The 13,789-nt window shown below is 53.1% G+C and overlaps 2 protein-coding genes across 11 annotated transcripts in view; both read right to left on the reverse strand.

Moving 5' to 3' along the window:
- Positions 1-932: 932 nt before the first annotated feature.
- On the reverse strand, positions 933-4,113 carry RPS17 (ribosomal protein S17). Its single transcript, XM_049614251.1, has 5 exons — positions 4,014-4,113; positions 3,572-3,723; positions 2,956-3,061; positions 2,353-2,418; positions 933-1,057 (listed from the first exon to the last, which is right to left on the reverse strand). Exons 1-5 carry the CDS (start codon positions 4,014-4,016, stop codon positions 977-979), a joined length of 408 nt encoding a protein of 135 aa, XP_049470208.1. The 5' UTR covers positions 4,017-4,113; the 3' UTR covers positions 933-976.
- Positions 4,114-5,872: 1,759 nt separating this feature from the next.
- CPEB1 (cytoplasmic polyadenylation element binding protein 1) overlaps positions 5,873-13,789 on the reverse strand; it is a 90,669-nt gene continuing 82,752 nt past the window's right edge. For all 10 annotated transcript variants that reach the window (XM_049614229.1, XM_049614225.1, XM_049614226.1 and 7 more), the window contains 4 exons: positions 11,245-11,443; positions 9,703-9,797; positions 9,082-9,162; positions 5,873-7,350 (listed from right to left, as the gene is read on the reverse strand). In XM_049614229.1, the coding sequence (XP_049470186.1) occupies positions 7,240-7,350; positions 9,082-9,162; positions 9,703-9,797; positions 11,245-11,443 (486 nt within the window). In that variant the 3' untranslated portion in view covers positions 5,873-7,239. The remainder of the gene's footprint in view (positions 7,351-9,081; positions 9,163-9,702; positions 9,798-11,244; positions 11,444-13,789) is intronic.

Raw genomic sequence — 13,789 nt, forward strand, 5'->3', positions numbered from 1 at the left:
TAAAAAAAATAAAAAAAAAAAAAGAAATGTACGTACACACACACACACACACACACACACACGCACACGAGTATAAGGCAACTGGGGCAAAACGAACAACTGGTAGATCTGGGTAGGTGAAGTTCCTCGTACTATTTTTGCAAGCTTTCTGCAAGGCAAACTATCAAAATTGTTACACATTTTTACAATGCTTGCTGTAGCTATGGCCCCACAGAAGGGATGGGCAGGACCAGTGCAGAGCCAGGCTGGTCTGGTTTCTGCCACCTTGCAGATTGGGACACATGCATGTTTGCAAACATGCCCAACTTGCCGGGGACAAAAAAAGCCATCAAGTGTGTGGATCACCAACTGAAGGGCTCCTTTCCCCCACTACTCAACAGGCACCAGCCCAGCCTAACGCTCCTCCCGCCCACCCTTTGACCCTAAGCTCAGAGCCACCTATCTGGGCTACAGCCAGCAGCTCTGCCTCCCTTTAAACCCATGCACCCCAGTGTCACTGACCCTCCTCCACCTCCACACACACTTGAACCAGGCAGACCCCACCCATCCAACCTCCTACCAAGCCCAACCTTCAAACATGTGAGGAGTGTTACCCTTTCAAGACAGGTTCATTAGCCCAGATTGTGTGTACCCAGGAGAGGCCAAGGATCGAACCCCGGGGCAGACAGGGTGAGGAGAGGGAAAGCATCTCCCCGACTTCTTCCTGAAGCCAAGGTTAGTGCTCAGGGCCTGCCAGGGCCAGGCAGGGTGGGGCTGGCAAGCAACGTGGCCATGGGGCTCAGCTCTCCAGGATGTCCGCCGTCCGTACGCCCACGGCCCAGAGGCCCCTTGCAGATGCTGCCACCGCAGAGTGCTCTTCAGGATTTCTGCCTTGAGAAAGACTCCTGCCCTTAGCGCTACTGGCACAGAACCCACATAGGACACAGGCAAGGTTACTGTCCAAGGTTTATTGAAGGTATTACAGCACAGCAAAGATTCAAACGGCTCCACGTGGTGTTTTGAAATTCATGCCAACTGTAGGCTGGGTGACCTGCAGGTTGGACAGACTGCCAAAGTCCTGGAAAACAACAAAGTGGGTTCAGTGTGGCCGTACTGCTGAGGTCTGTGATCGAAGTCCCAGTACCACCTCCAGGCCCGGCCTATCGGCCTCCACCAGCTTGGGGTCAGAAAGCCAACAGGGGCCTTCTACCCGCCCTAGAACAATGAACTCACAAGGGGGTCTAGCTGAGATCCGGAGGAACATGCACTCCCAACAGCCAGACGTCAGCGTGCTGTCCTGGACACTGTAGGATTTTTAGCAGCATCCCTGGCCTCTGCCCACTCATGTCTGCTAGCATCCCCTAGCTGTAGCAGCCAAGTGTGTCCAGACATTGCCAAACGACCCGAGGGTCATCTTTTCCTTTGAGGATCACCGCCCTGGGCCACATACAGGGCCACACGCAAGTAGGAAGCTTCACTAATTCAAACAGTTGTCGAGAGCCGGCCACACACCTGGAACTTCATGTCCCGGTTCATCCTCAAAAACCAATTTTATAGAAAAAACGAAAAGGCTACATTCAGGATAGTAGTTATTTCTGGAGAAAATGGTCCACAGCAGACCTTAGCTATGCTTGTAACGTTTTTCTGAAACTGGGTGGTAGGTACGCAGTTCCTTCTGCTCACTACCTACCTTTCCAAAAGTCTTACACATTTTGCGATCATAAAAAAGAAAAAACGAAGTTGCTCTGAATCACTGTGTACTGGACTTCGAAGCCCAGATTACCCTCATCAAACCATGGAGAACTAAGAGAAGCCACACAAAGGTATCTTAACTGCCACACGCATGCGCCTGGTAAGCACGTGCAGAGGAGACCACACTTCTTACGAGTGGCCAGCATACAGACACAGGAGGAATGACGTCCCCGAGGGAAAGCACGAAGTATGAAGGGACAACCAGAGCTGGAACCAAGGGGCAAAGGGAAGGAGCGGCCAGAGACAAGAAGACAAGGAAAGAAGGGAGGAGGGGTGTCCTGGAAGCCATGGGAGAATGGCCACTGCCTTTGGGAGTTACCTTCCCGTGGAGTGCAATCTCCATCTTCACTAACCAGCGAACCCCATGTTGGAGGCGGTGTGTCTAGTGGTCGGAAGCGTAGATGGGATTCCCAACCCTCCACCCACTAGTGTTCAAGCTGCCATTTCCTCAAGTAGGAAACGCAAAGAGCAGAATGGGTCTCTCGGGGCATGGGGAGGACAAAAGGAAATCATGTATGAAGGACGTTGAGAAGAACGCCTGGTTGCTAGGTCTTAACAGAGATCATGGAAAGCTACTGATGGTTCTCGAAATCCTATTTTAGAAACCCAGCGCACACTTACCAAAAGTTTCAACATCTCCTTAGTGTCAGGATCTACTTCAATGATCTCCTGATCCAGGGCTGAGACCTAGAAGTAACAAGGCAGGCCCCAAATATCAATGAGTGAGTTCTCTCTCACTTTCCCCACCTTTTCCCCAAGATTCTTAAATGGGAGGTGGGGGGTGGGAGGGGGAAGAAGGGAGGAGGGCATCCCGCAAGGTGAGCAGTGTGCTTAAGGATCCCAGCACCCAAGGATCAGTTCTCCTGGTTTTACCTTCGTTTACCCTCATGAACATCCAACCAGTTTTCAGCAAACCTCAACACTAGCTGCACACCTCCGGAATGTTACGCTAAAGCAAATACTCAAACCAGAAGAAACGGCGATCGGCAATCATTCAACACACACCATTAAGGGCTCTCACATGAAAAACCAGAGCGGACCCAAATGGTCCCAACAGGGCAGAACAAGGCTATGGCACATGGATTGTGGGCACCTAGAGCTGGTTGAGGGATAGATGGATAGAAGACCTCCTTTTTAAGACTATGTGGAGGTCCCTTGGCAAACCAGGCACCTGCTTATCTTTCAGGATGCGCCAGAGGCCCAAAAACGAGCCAGGAAGTTTACCTCGGGTACATAATTATCCCTCCTTTCTCTCTCCTCTTCCTGCAGCTTGATGGAGATGCCTCTCACCGGGCCTCTCTGGATCCGCTTCATCAGATGTGTGACATAGCTGCAAAGTGGACAAGCCAGTGAGAACCCTGAGCGCGCACCCCGGGCCCCGCCGGTCCCGGCCGTCTCCGGAGAGACGCACAGCAGCTGCGGTTCCTGCTACGCCGGGAGAAGGGGCAGGACTCACCACCCTGAGAGCGAGCGCGGGCTCCGAGCGCGCACACCCAGCTCCGCCGCCTCGCACACACCCTTCTCGGCTCCCGTTCTTTCCGAGCCACCCAATCCTCCACCTCCAGCTTTCTCGGCCGCCGCCCGCCTCCCTTTTCCTTCCTTCCGACTTCCAACGTCCCTGACCGGCGTGTAACCAGGCCAGGCCTCGCGGTGCGGAGCAGGATCTCCCGGGGGTTCTGCCTGGCCAGCCCCGTCCGGGAGGGCAGGCCCGCAGGAGAACCCGCCGCGTCGGTGACGCTCGTCCCGACGCCAGCAGCAGGGCACCCGGCCCACTCCCGAGTCGGAGCTCGGCGGACCCTGAGCCGCGGCTCCCCGTCCTCCACCAGGCCCGTCAACTCACCCTGCAATCTTGTTACGGAGCTTCTTGCTGGGAATAATGGCGATCTCCTCGCACACGCGCTTGTTGGTGTGGAAATCGTTGCCCAGGCGCGTGTAGTACTTCTCAATGATGACCCGGGCCGCCTTCTTCACGGTCTTGGTGCGGACGCGGCCCTGAGGGTTGGACAACACTGGGTCATTCGCGAGCCAGAGCAGCCCTCCGGGGAAAAGTGCGGCGTCCCGCTCCGACCGGAGCAGGGTTTGCGGGCTAGGGCTGAACCCCAGGGGAGAGGAGGACCGGCCGGTCGGAAAGCGCTGGAGCGCGGGGCCCAGCGCGGAGGCCAGGGAGCCGCGGAGGCCAGGACCTGGCGGGGTCCGGCGCCCGGCCTCGAGGGCTGGGGGCCGCGGAAAGCCGCGGATGGAGGACGATTGAGGGGGACGGGGCGTGGAGCCAAGATACCTACCATGTTGGCGGGTACAGTAAAAGAGGAAACAGGAAGCAACAGAGAGGCCTATAAAGCGCCGGCCAGAAAGGCGCTTCCGCCTAACCTCGGACGCGCAGAGTCCTCCTCAGGGGCTCCACAGCGACTCCTAGCGGGGCGGGGCGGAAGTGCAGGCGGCCCATCCTCAGCCGGTGGGCGGGACGAGCGCTTGGCCCGCCCTCTGCGGGCGCGACTTCCGCTCCCTGCCCCGCCCCGCCCCGCCCCGGTTTGTTCTGGGCTCCCTGCTTCTTGCTCGTCTTTTCTGGGACTGGATCGCCTTACTTGGCCTAGACTAGAAGGGGTGCGTGTCCTCTGCACACGCCAGCGAGACGGAGGGAGGCTTTAGCGTCCTGGGAACGGCGATTCGGGAGTGCGGAAAGGTAAGGAAGCAGGGACGGTGCCCCTCCCCTCCCAGGACCCTCAGCCGTCCCTAGGTCGGAGACGTGTGGGTTTAGCCTGGGGGCGGGGGCTGCACCTGGGAGAGGTCGAGCTCGTTTCTTCCAGGTCATTGCCCAAGTGTCACCTTAGCATGGGCTTTCCTTCCAACCTAAAGTAGCACCAAAGGCTCTTAAAGCTACTGTAAGATTTAAGTCACCATGACAAGCGCTATTTCCTCAGCACAGGGCCATTTTGCTTAGCTAATTCCCAGCGCCCCGCAAGCTCTCAAACATGCAGAGGACCCAGCCCACCGGCGGTGCTCCCAGCCACCGAGGCACGTCCTCCAACCATCTGTCTTCAGGCTGTTCCTGCCGCACCCATTCCCAAACCAGGCCCTTCTGAAGCCACCAGAGCAGACATCCCCCGGCTTTCCCTGCCCCCTCCTCTGGCTCTGCTCCCCCCAACTCTTGAGGCCAGCCCCAGGCCCCCACCTAAGGAAAGGCTGGGTGGCCAGGTGGTATAAGGTAAAGGGCCTCAGGCTGGGCCCCCGCCTTCAACTCCCTTCCTGGTCACCTTGGCCAGTCCAGACTCTGGATGGATGGGAACGGAAGGCTATACAGGGCAGGAAGCCCTCTACCTGCACGTGGCACCTTTCTTATCCTGAGAAGAGGGGCACAGAGGGGAGAAGAGATGCCTCTATGCCATATGGAATAGGACACCAAAAGGGTGGGCGTGTCTGGTCCTCTGAGGGAGTTGCAGGAGCTTTACCAGCAACGGCAAACTTCACGGGAGGCTGCTGCCAGCCAGGCCTCGCATTCTTGGCCCAGGGACTCCCGCCACCCACTCCAACAGTGAATTCCTGCACATCTCGCAAAAGGGTTGCTTCAGCGTGCCGGGTCATCTTCCGAAGGATCGGCCCGGCAGCAGGGCCCAGGCACAACCTACCTGGGAAAATCATCAGCAGACTCTCTCACAAATCCTGGGAGTCTGTGATAAAGAGTCCAAATTAACAGGGCTCTTGAAGAGTAGCAAAAAGTAAGTTTCTCCCTCTCAGAAAGAGGTTGGGTCAGCACAGGTGAGTCCAAGAGGATGGGAAGCCTTCCAAGAAGAATCTAGCCCGAGGCTTACAGGGGCAGCTGAGAACAGGGGGCCCGAGCTGTGCCTCCGGCTTCTCCAAGCTGGCTCTGAGGCTGTGAGAAGAGGAGCTCCATGAAGCTATGTGTGAGGGCTTTTTATCCTTGGACTAAAGCTATCCGCCTGCTTGGAGAGGCATCTCCAAGGTGCCTTTGACCGTGAACCGACCAAGGAGTACAGACAGGGGCAGGTCTCCCACACGGCCCCGCCCTCAACCCGGGCTGGAACACCACCACAGTAAATCCAAGGAAACAGGGATTTTTACTCTCCAGTCATATGGCCCCTCGGCCCCACTGCTCCCACACCTCAGACAGAGACAGAAGCAGAACTCTGCTGCAACGTGTTTATTATGTGCCAAAAAAACTACACCACAGCTTACTCCACACGTCTGTAGGAGAGTGCAGTCTTGCCTGCATATACTACAATGAGGTAGAGACTTCACACACAGCTTCACAAAACCCACAGAGTAGCTGGGATATGCAACAATGCGACGTCAGCTCAGCAGGGGGGGGGGGGGGGGTATGACACTGGTTCTTTGGCACACAGCTTCCCAAAGAGGGGCAAGTAGGTTTTATTTAAAAAAAAAAAAAAAAAAAAAGTCAAGTTTTCAACTCCAGTAGCATTTCAGTGACTGCAACTGTTCCTTCATACATTTCTCAACTGAAAGAAATAAGGAAAGTGTACTTGTCCCCTCTGAGAGAAAGGGCTCCTGTGAGCCTTCATCTGCCCCCACCAAAAAGCAGCCCTTTTTTAGCTCAGTTACAAAAGAAAAAAGTCCTGTGACTTTGTGATTAAAAACTTCTATCAACCCTCCCCCCCACAGAAGTGCAACTTAAGAAGGTGCGATAAACCATTTAAAACTATATACAGCAGCCGCTCAAATACCGTTTATCCGGTCCAGTTTCAAATCCAAAAAAAATTTTTTTATTCTTGGTTGCAAATGCCTTGATTTGCAACTGTGAGAAACAGTGACCAGCAGTCCCCCAGACACAGATTTGCTATCATGTTAAAAGCTGCCAGGAAAGAAAAAAAAATCTCTTGTTCCAAACGACTTAAAAACTGTTTTAAGGAGTGTAAAAAGGAACCGGTAAAAACCCTCGAGCGTAAAATATGAAATATGATTTTGGTTTAAATGAAGAGCAAAGTCTCCTTGTTGTTTACAGTAAAAAACACCAGCTGAACACTCAGTTTATGCCGTTCAGGTGGGGGTTAAATAAATGGAAAGGCACTGTATGGCAACTGCAAGAACAAACCCAACGAGACCTGCACACCATCACCATCAGTATTGCAAGGAATGTAAAAAAGCGCTTTTAATAAATAAACCTAGATGTAGGCATCGTGTCAATACCTTCCCGACACGTAGTTTTTTTTTTTTTTTTCCTTTTTTTTTTTTTTTTTTTTTTTTGCTTTTCATCAGCAAAATGAGGAACTAAAATCTGGGAAAACTACAGAGTCGCTTGGAGGGTGAGCCGGAGGGTCCTTGCCCTGGCGTACCCCCTGAAAACAAAACCCGACAAAACTCATTGTGCATTAATTAGTGCAGAAACAAAGACAGATTCAGCAAGTGCAAAGGTGACTACGGTTTTCCCTTGTCCTTGGGAAGCCAGCTCCCTGGTCGCCAGGGGCAGGATGGTGCAGGCCGCTGCCTGACCCGCCGGCCTTGGGCGCCACAGGCCACCGGGCACGGCCGGCTCCTCTAGCTGGCATCTCGGTTCTTCTGGTTCCGCATCAGGGGGCTGTGGTGGCGGAGGCCCTCCATGCTGTGCCGCCAATGCCAGCAGCTCCGGCAGAAGTACTTGAAGCACACCTGGTTGGGGGACAGGAAGAGAAGCCACGGCCGTGTTGGCACCAGCGGGAGCTGCTGCCTGTGCCTCCTGTCTGCCCTGGAGATGGAGGAGGGGATTCCTGGTGGTCTCCGTGGAGTCAGAAGACACGGTCTTGGGGAACCTTCTCACCTCTAACACAGAGGCTGGACCAACCGTAGCAAATCCACTAAGTGCCCGACTCGATCAGACACGCCAGCTCCTACTGTGCACAGAGACCCTTGCTGGCTCCCCTCACCCCTCCTACCGCCAGGGCTGCTCGTCAGGCCCCCCGCCCCTCCACCTCCTACAGAGCAGCTGTAGCCTACGTGGTTCCGTGTCCTAATACGCGAGGCAACATGCTTCTCTTCACACTGAGGGCAGGTGACTGGGTATGTACCTCAGTCTCGGCCCCCCTCTTGCTAGCTGTGACACCTCAGCCCACCAACTTTTCAACAATTACCTGAAAATGGGGATCATCTGTTAACGATACAGACACATACAAGTCTGCTAGAAGAGGCTGATGTCAGCAATACTTGCTCACTTGTTCTAGGTTTTACCCAACAACCCAAATTTACCTCACACCCTCACTCTGGAGCCTCCAGCTTAACTCTTATCCCCTGGTTCAGAGCCTGAGCAATAAGCACCACTGGGGGGGGGGGGGGAAGCCCAAGCATGGCTGACTGTGGGTATCTCAACAGGCCCGACTTACCCTAACTCTTGTCAAAGTATGGTACCAGCCAGCAACACTGGACCACTTGGAAACTCGTCAGGAATAATGAATTTCAGGTTCCACTCCGAGCCCACTGAATCAGAATCTGCATTTAAACAAAATCCTAGGGGCGCCTGGGTGGTTCAGTCAGTTGAACGTCCGACTCTTGGGTTTCAGCTCAAGTCATGATTCCAGGGTCATGGGATCAAACCCCACATCGGGCTCCACCCTGAGCATGGAGCCTGCTTAAGATTCTCTCTCTCTTTTGGGGCACCTAGGTGGCTCAGTCAGTTAAGCTCCTCACTCTTGATTTTGGCTTAGGTCATGATCTCACACAGTTTGTGAGAATGAGCTCCGCGATGGGCTCTGTGTTGACCGTGAGGAGCCTGCTTGGGATTCTCTCTCCCCACCCCAGTGCCCCTCCCCTCTTGCACTCCCTCTCTTCTCTCAAAAAATAAAAATAAACAAGATCCTCAAGTGATGTGTGTTCATTAACACCTGAGAAACACTGCCCCAACACATCCACATCCCTGCTCCCACCCGGGAACATTCAACAGAAAGCTGCCCATTTCTCACAACTGTGAATATAAACCAGGGACAAACACAAGAGTGCAGAGATTCACAAGTACAGAAGGGGTTCCTGAATAGGGAAAAATCAGTCGAGAAGGCCTGTGTTAGAACTATGGTACCTGGTCACAGGTGCTGCTGACCACACCCACCCAGCTTCCTTTCATCCACCAACACCCCCTGCTGGCCTCGGGGTGACACTGCACACAACACCCCAGGCACAGGGAAGGCCAGCGTATCAAGACTGGACTCAAAAGCTTTCCCAAGAGTTTTCCATCAAGCTATCAAAGTGTATCCCTGCTCTCACCATCAGAGAACATTACCGCTGCCTCTTCTGTGCTCTTAGACAATCGCAAGGTACCTGAGAGCACCAACCTTCTAGTGACAAATGTTACAGGACAATTTTTAATTGAGGGTAGGTACTTCCTAGACATCTGGAGTGCCCCAGGGGACTCACCTGATCTCGACAGAAGAAAGGACCAGGCTGAGAACTGCAGATATGACACAGAGAATCTTCTAGGTAGGGGTCAATCTGAACCTGCACAAAGCAAACCAGGAGAACGAAGTGGTTCTTCTCACCAGGAGGCCAACGGGCCAAAGGAGAAGGGACATTACCGGGCAACAGTAGTACAGGACGTTTACTGTTTTAAAGGTGAGAACTGCAGGGAGAGAGTGTACAAACACAGGCCCCAGAGGACAGATTCACACGTCCCCCAGAGCTGGCTGGCAGGCTCCACAACATGAGTCTCTGAAACTATATGCCAGCATTTGATCACCCAGCAACAGGTAAGCATTCAGAGGACGCAGGTCAGGTTGGAGAATGGGAAGCCGGCTGCCCAGCGATGCCAGTCAAATACCCAGTGAGGGAAGACACCCCACATACTGAAAAGGCTCAACAATCCCAGCTTCTCTCCCTCCTGAGCCTACCATCGCCAAGCCACTCCCAACCCCAGCCTTCACCTGAGTGCCCAGGAGCTTGACCCACTGCCTGGGCACCCGCAGCACACAAACAGCTTTGGTCTCAGGCCTGCCCTGGGTAGTAAAGGCTCAGAGTAAAGGTACAGACCAGCACACTCACCTTCTTGGTGAACTTGGTGGTTTTGATCTCCACAAAAGCAGCGCTGACTGCTTTCAGGTAACTGCGTTGGTTATTAAAAGTCACACGACCAGATCCTAGAACAAGAGAACAAACCTCCCTTCTAGCCAAATTCTCCCAAATGCTGCTTGTCAACACTGAAGATACCCTGTTTCTAGACCAGGGCCGTGAGACAGAAATATAATAGGAGATACTTACATAATTTTAAGTCTCCAAAAGCCACATTTAAGTGAAAAGTGGTGGAATTTTTATAATTTATTTAACCCAATATATCCAAAATATTATCATTTCAACATGTGGCACTAGCTGTATTTTAAACACACAGCAACCACACTTATCAGACAGTGTAGTTATAGACCACGGTGGCACAAACCACTCAGGAATGGGGAAGGATTCACGGACTGATTTGGGGAGGAAAGAGGGGCGCCTGGTGACTCAGTAGGTCGAGTATCTGACTCTTGATTCTGGCTCAGGTCAGGATCCTAGGTTTGTGGAATGGAGCCCTACATCCAGCTCCATGCTGAGCGTGGACCCTGCGTAAGATTCTCTCTTTCCCTCTCTCCCCCTCTGCCCCTCCCCAGTCACACATCTCTCTCTCAAAAACAACAACAAAAAGAACAAAACTCACAAGAAAACAAACAAAAAGAAGCGGGAAGGAAGAGACCCCTCTGGCACAGGCAGATACACAAAGAACACCTGTGTACAGGTGACGCAGCAGGCACCCCTCCGGGCCAGGAGGCAGCCTCATCCTGACTAATGCTGCCCCTGCCCCCGCAGCCTCTGACTCCCTGTCCTCAGTCTGCAGCACAGCACTGATGAGCACACGGTGCTCCTTCCTCATCAGATTCAGTGTGGGTGGGCAGACTAAACATCTGGGGAAGTGGGTTAGCCAGGTCTTGATCAAAAAGTTCAGGCTCTGCTCCCCCTCCGAACACCACCAAGGTCACTCTGCTAGGACTGGGGAATGAATCTCCTTTCTCAGGGGGGCTGACCCAAAACCCAGCATTTAGGCCTGCAGACTCCCCTAAGCTAGGACGCCACAGGCCATGACTACACGCTGTTGCTCGAGTCAATCGGTGTCGTCCCTCAGCCTGACCCTGGTCTCTGACCCTAGAGACAAGGCCACTTTTCAAGAACTCTTAACGACGACGACGACGACGACGACGACGACGACAAAAACAGGCAAGTTCAGGGAAGTCCTGGCCTTTTAATGAAAGATTACCTGTTGTCTGTCCCAGACTGGTTTAGTTTCCAAGTAAAGCTCCTATGTCATTTTCCCCTCCTATCACTTCCTATGTTCCCCTACCACTTTCTCCCCGTTCAAGGGAAGTGGTAGGGAGAGAGGTAGGCACAGACGGTCAGTACTGGTGGCTTATCTAGAAAAAGATGCTATGCTGCTCATCTATGCTCATCTGCAGACCTGGGTCAGGCCTCCCTCTCCATTCCCATGGGAAGTATTACAGTCTTGGTCTAGCACAGTCCCAGGGGCCACCAAGCTTTCCCACACAGAAGTGGGACACTTACCAATGGGATACTTGTGCTTATCTGTGTCAATCCCAGCATACACCACTCCACCAAATAGGTCGTTCAAGATGGCTGCCAGGGCCTCGGCGTTGAGCATCCCGTGCAGGGCACCAACAAACACCGTCCTGCTGGGGTCAAGTCTCTGAGATGGGCTCCGGACAAAGTTGCTGTCAGCCAAGACCCAGGGGATCACCTGCACCTGGAAACCACCCAAAGGTGTATCAGCCCCGGCCAGGAGCCAGAGAGAGACAGGCTCTTATACCGTGAGGCGCATGCTCGGGAGATGCGATGCTCAAACAGACTACCAAGACCCATCTAGTGGGGGAGGTGTACTGCCCAGTCCCAGGCACACAGGCACTTGGCAGCCACCTCACCAGACCCAACCAAAGCTGCATTTTACTGAGTCTTTGTGTCCAAAATGGGGGAAAGAAGCGCAAGAGCAGTCACTCACCCTGGAGAACAAGCACAATGGTACCCAACAGTCACACCCAGGAACCTAGCACTCTGTCACAACCTTCAACCGTGTGGTTCCAGCAGAGGACCACAGTCACTGATGAACAGAGATCACGAAGGACTCAGAAACTGAAGGACAGAGCTGGAAGGACAGGGAGTGGGGATACTCAAGGTACCACCGTGAGACAGCTCCTGGCCCAATGTGCGCATCAGCAGGCGTGCCAGGAGCAGTGAAGTGACCAGAGAGATGCAGGTGGCAGTCTAACAGAGCAGCGACACACCAGGGCAAGAGCTGACTGGGTCCTTTACCTCTGAGTCCCCTGAGCCTAGAACAAACTCTGGCATAGCAGGGAGAGAACTCCACAAGAAAGGGAGCGGACAGACGAATGCTGTTTTTGGAAAGGTAGATCTGTGAAAATCCAACAAGTCTCAAAGCAGAAAGAGACCGGAGGCAGAAACCAGTAGCTGGGAGGACAGGTGAGAAAGACGTGGAGGAGGCTGGTGGCACTGGGCACACAACAGGCCAAGACCAAGAAGATTCCTCAACAGAAGGGTCAGACCGCCTGGGCATGGTGGGAAAGCGAAGAATCGGCGCTGATGGGGTCCAGGCCTAAAAGACCTTAATGAGCATCTGACTGGGGGGAGCTCACTTCACTGGAAGATGAAAAGCCAATTTTGCTTCTTCCACCCCCATGGACAAGTATCACAGTCTTGGTCTATATCCCAAGGGCCAGCAAGCTTTCCAAGCTTTTCCTTACACTAAACACAAGAGTCTAGGATTATAGGACATCCTCAAGAAAGGCCCCAAGGGAAGGTGGGGCTCATGGAGGACGTGAGTCTGGGTCTAAAAGTGAGAACAGAGCCACAGGAGTGAGTCGTTTAAGTGACAGGGAGAGATGAGAAGAGGAGGGAGTTCAATGCCGACCGCACTGGGGGCAGGGAGGGGACACAAGGAAGTAAGAGTCTGAGAGGAAGGAGAACCAGGACAGCCTACAGCCAGCACATCAAAGACAGACATGTAATCACTGCAAGGGGATGAGGCAGAACAGGAGACAAGGAAGTTGTCAGCAGGGGCACAGAGGCGGCTCAGGGGGTCTGTGGTATGGCCGTGGCAGCCTCTCCCTGTGAAAGCAGGGGACAGGGACGAAGGAGCGTGTTAACCAAGCCCTGGAGTGTAACAAGGTGGGAGAACAACATGGGCCCCACACAGCGACAAGACAGCCGTGCCGCACTGAGGAAAGCAGTGTGGTGGGTCTCTGTGCAGCAGGAAGACAAACTTACCCTGTCACTAAGAATGTGAACTAATACCAGGAAACATCTATAAAACAAAGAGTCAGCTTTGTTACTTCCAATATTTATTTTAAATCCGATGTGACCATCTCAGTAGCTCCCCCGCCCCACCCTTTACCCTACAGATTTTACTTTCTGGAGCAGTTTTAGGGTTCACAGCAAAACTGAGCTGACAGTACAGAGCCCCATTTCCTTGCCGCCTCACCGCATGCACAGCCTCCCCTGATATTAGCATCCCCCACCAGAGAGGTACCTTTGCTACAAGCAGTGAACCTTTATCAATACATCACTAGCCCCCCAAAGTCCATGGTTTACATTAGAGTTCAGTCTTGGTGTCTGTTGTACATTCTAGGAGTTTCCACAAATGTGTGATGACATGACTGCACCATTACAACAGAGTAGTTTCACTGCCCTAAAAATCCCCTGTGCTCCACCTATGCATCCCTCCCTTCCCCCGACCCCTAGCAACTGCTGATCTTTTTATTAAAATAGGCATTTCACATTTCCCTTGTATACACAAGGAAATGAAGTTTCAGATATATTAAATATCTAGTCCAGTGTCACGAAAGTGATGTTCTCTGGAACCACGTTAAAAAAAAAAACAATAACAACACTGATTCCTCAACGCCAAACTTCCTCTGACAAGTGGTTTTCAAGCATCAACTGCTAGAACCATTGGGGAGCGTGGTCCAAAGTGGAGAGAATCTGTAGCTCCTCCCAAACTGATTCAGTAAGTCTGAGACAGGGCTCAGGAACGTGCAGTGAGGGCTGCAGGTAGAGTACCTATGCTAGAGACCCATGA

Source organism: Panthera uncia (genome assembly GCF_023721935.1).
Source record: "Panthera uncia isolate 11264 chromosome B3 unlocalized genomic scaffold, Puncia_PCG_1.0 HiC_scaffold_2, whole genome shotgun sequence".
NCBI classification, from domain to species: Eukaryota; Metazoa; Chordata; class Mammalia; order Carnivora; family Felidae; genus Panthera; species Panthera uncia.

Bases quoted from the DNA above. Each gene is read 5' to 3' on its own strand.
- RPS17 (XM_049614251.1), bottom strand. The intron at 3,062-3,571 runs GTGAGTTGACGG...TCCACTTTGCAG, and splicing joins CTCCGTAACAAGATTGCAGG to CTATGTCACACATCTGATGA. The intron at 2,419-2,955 runs GTAAACTTCCTG...TGTTACTTCTAG, and splicing joins GGGATAATTATGTACCCGAG to GTCTCAGCCCTGGATCAGGA.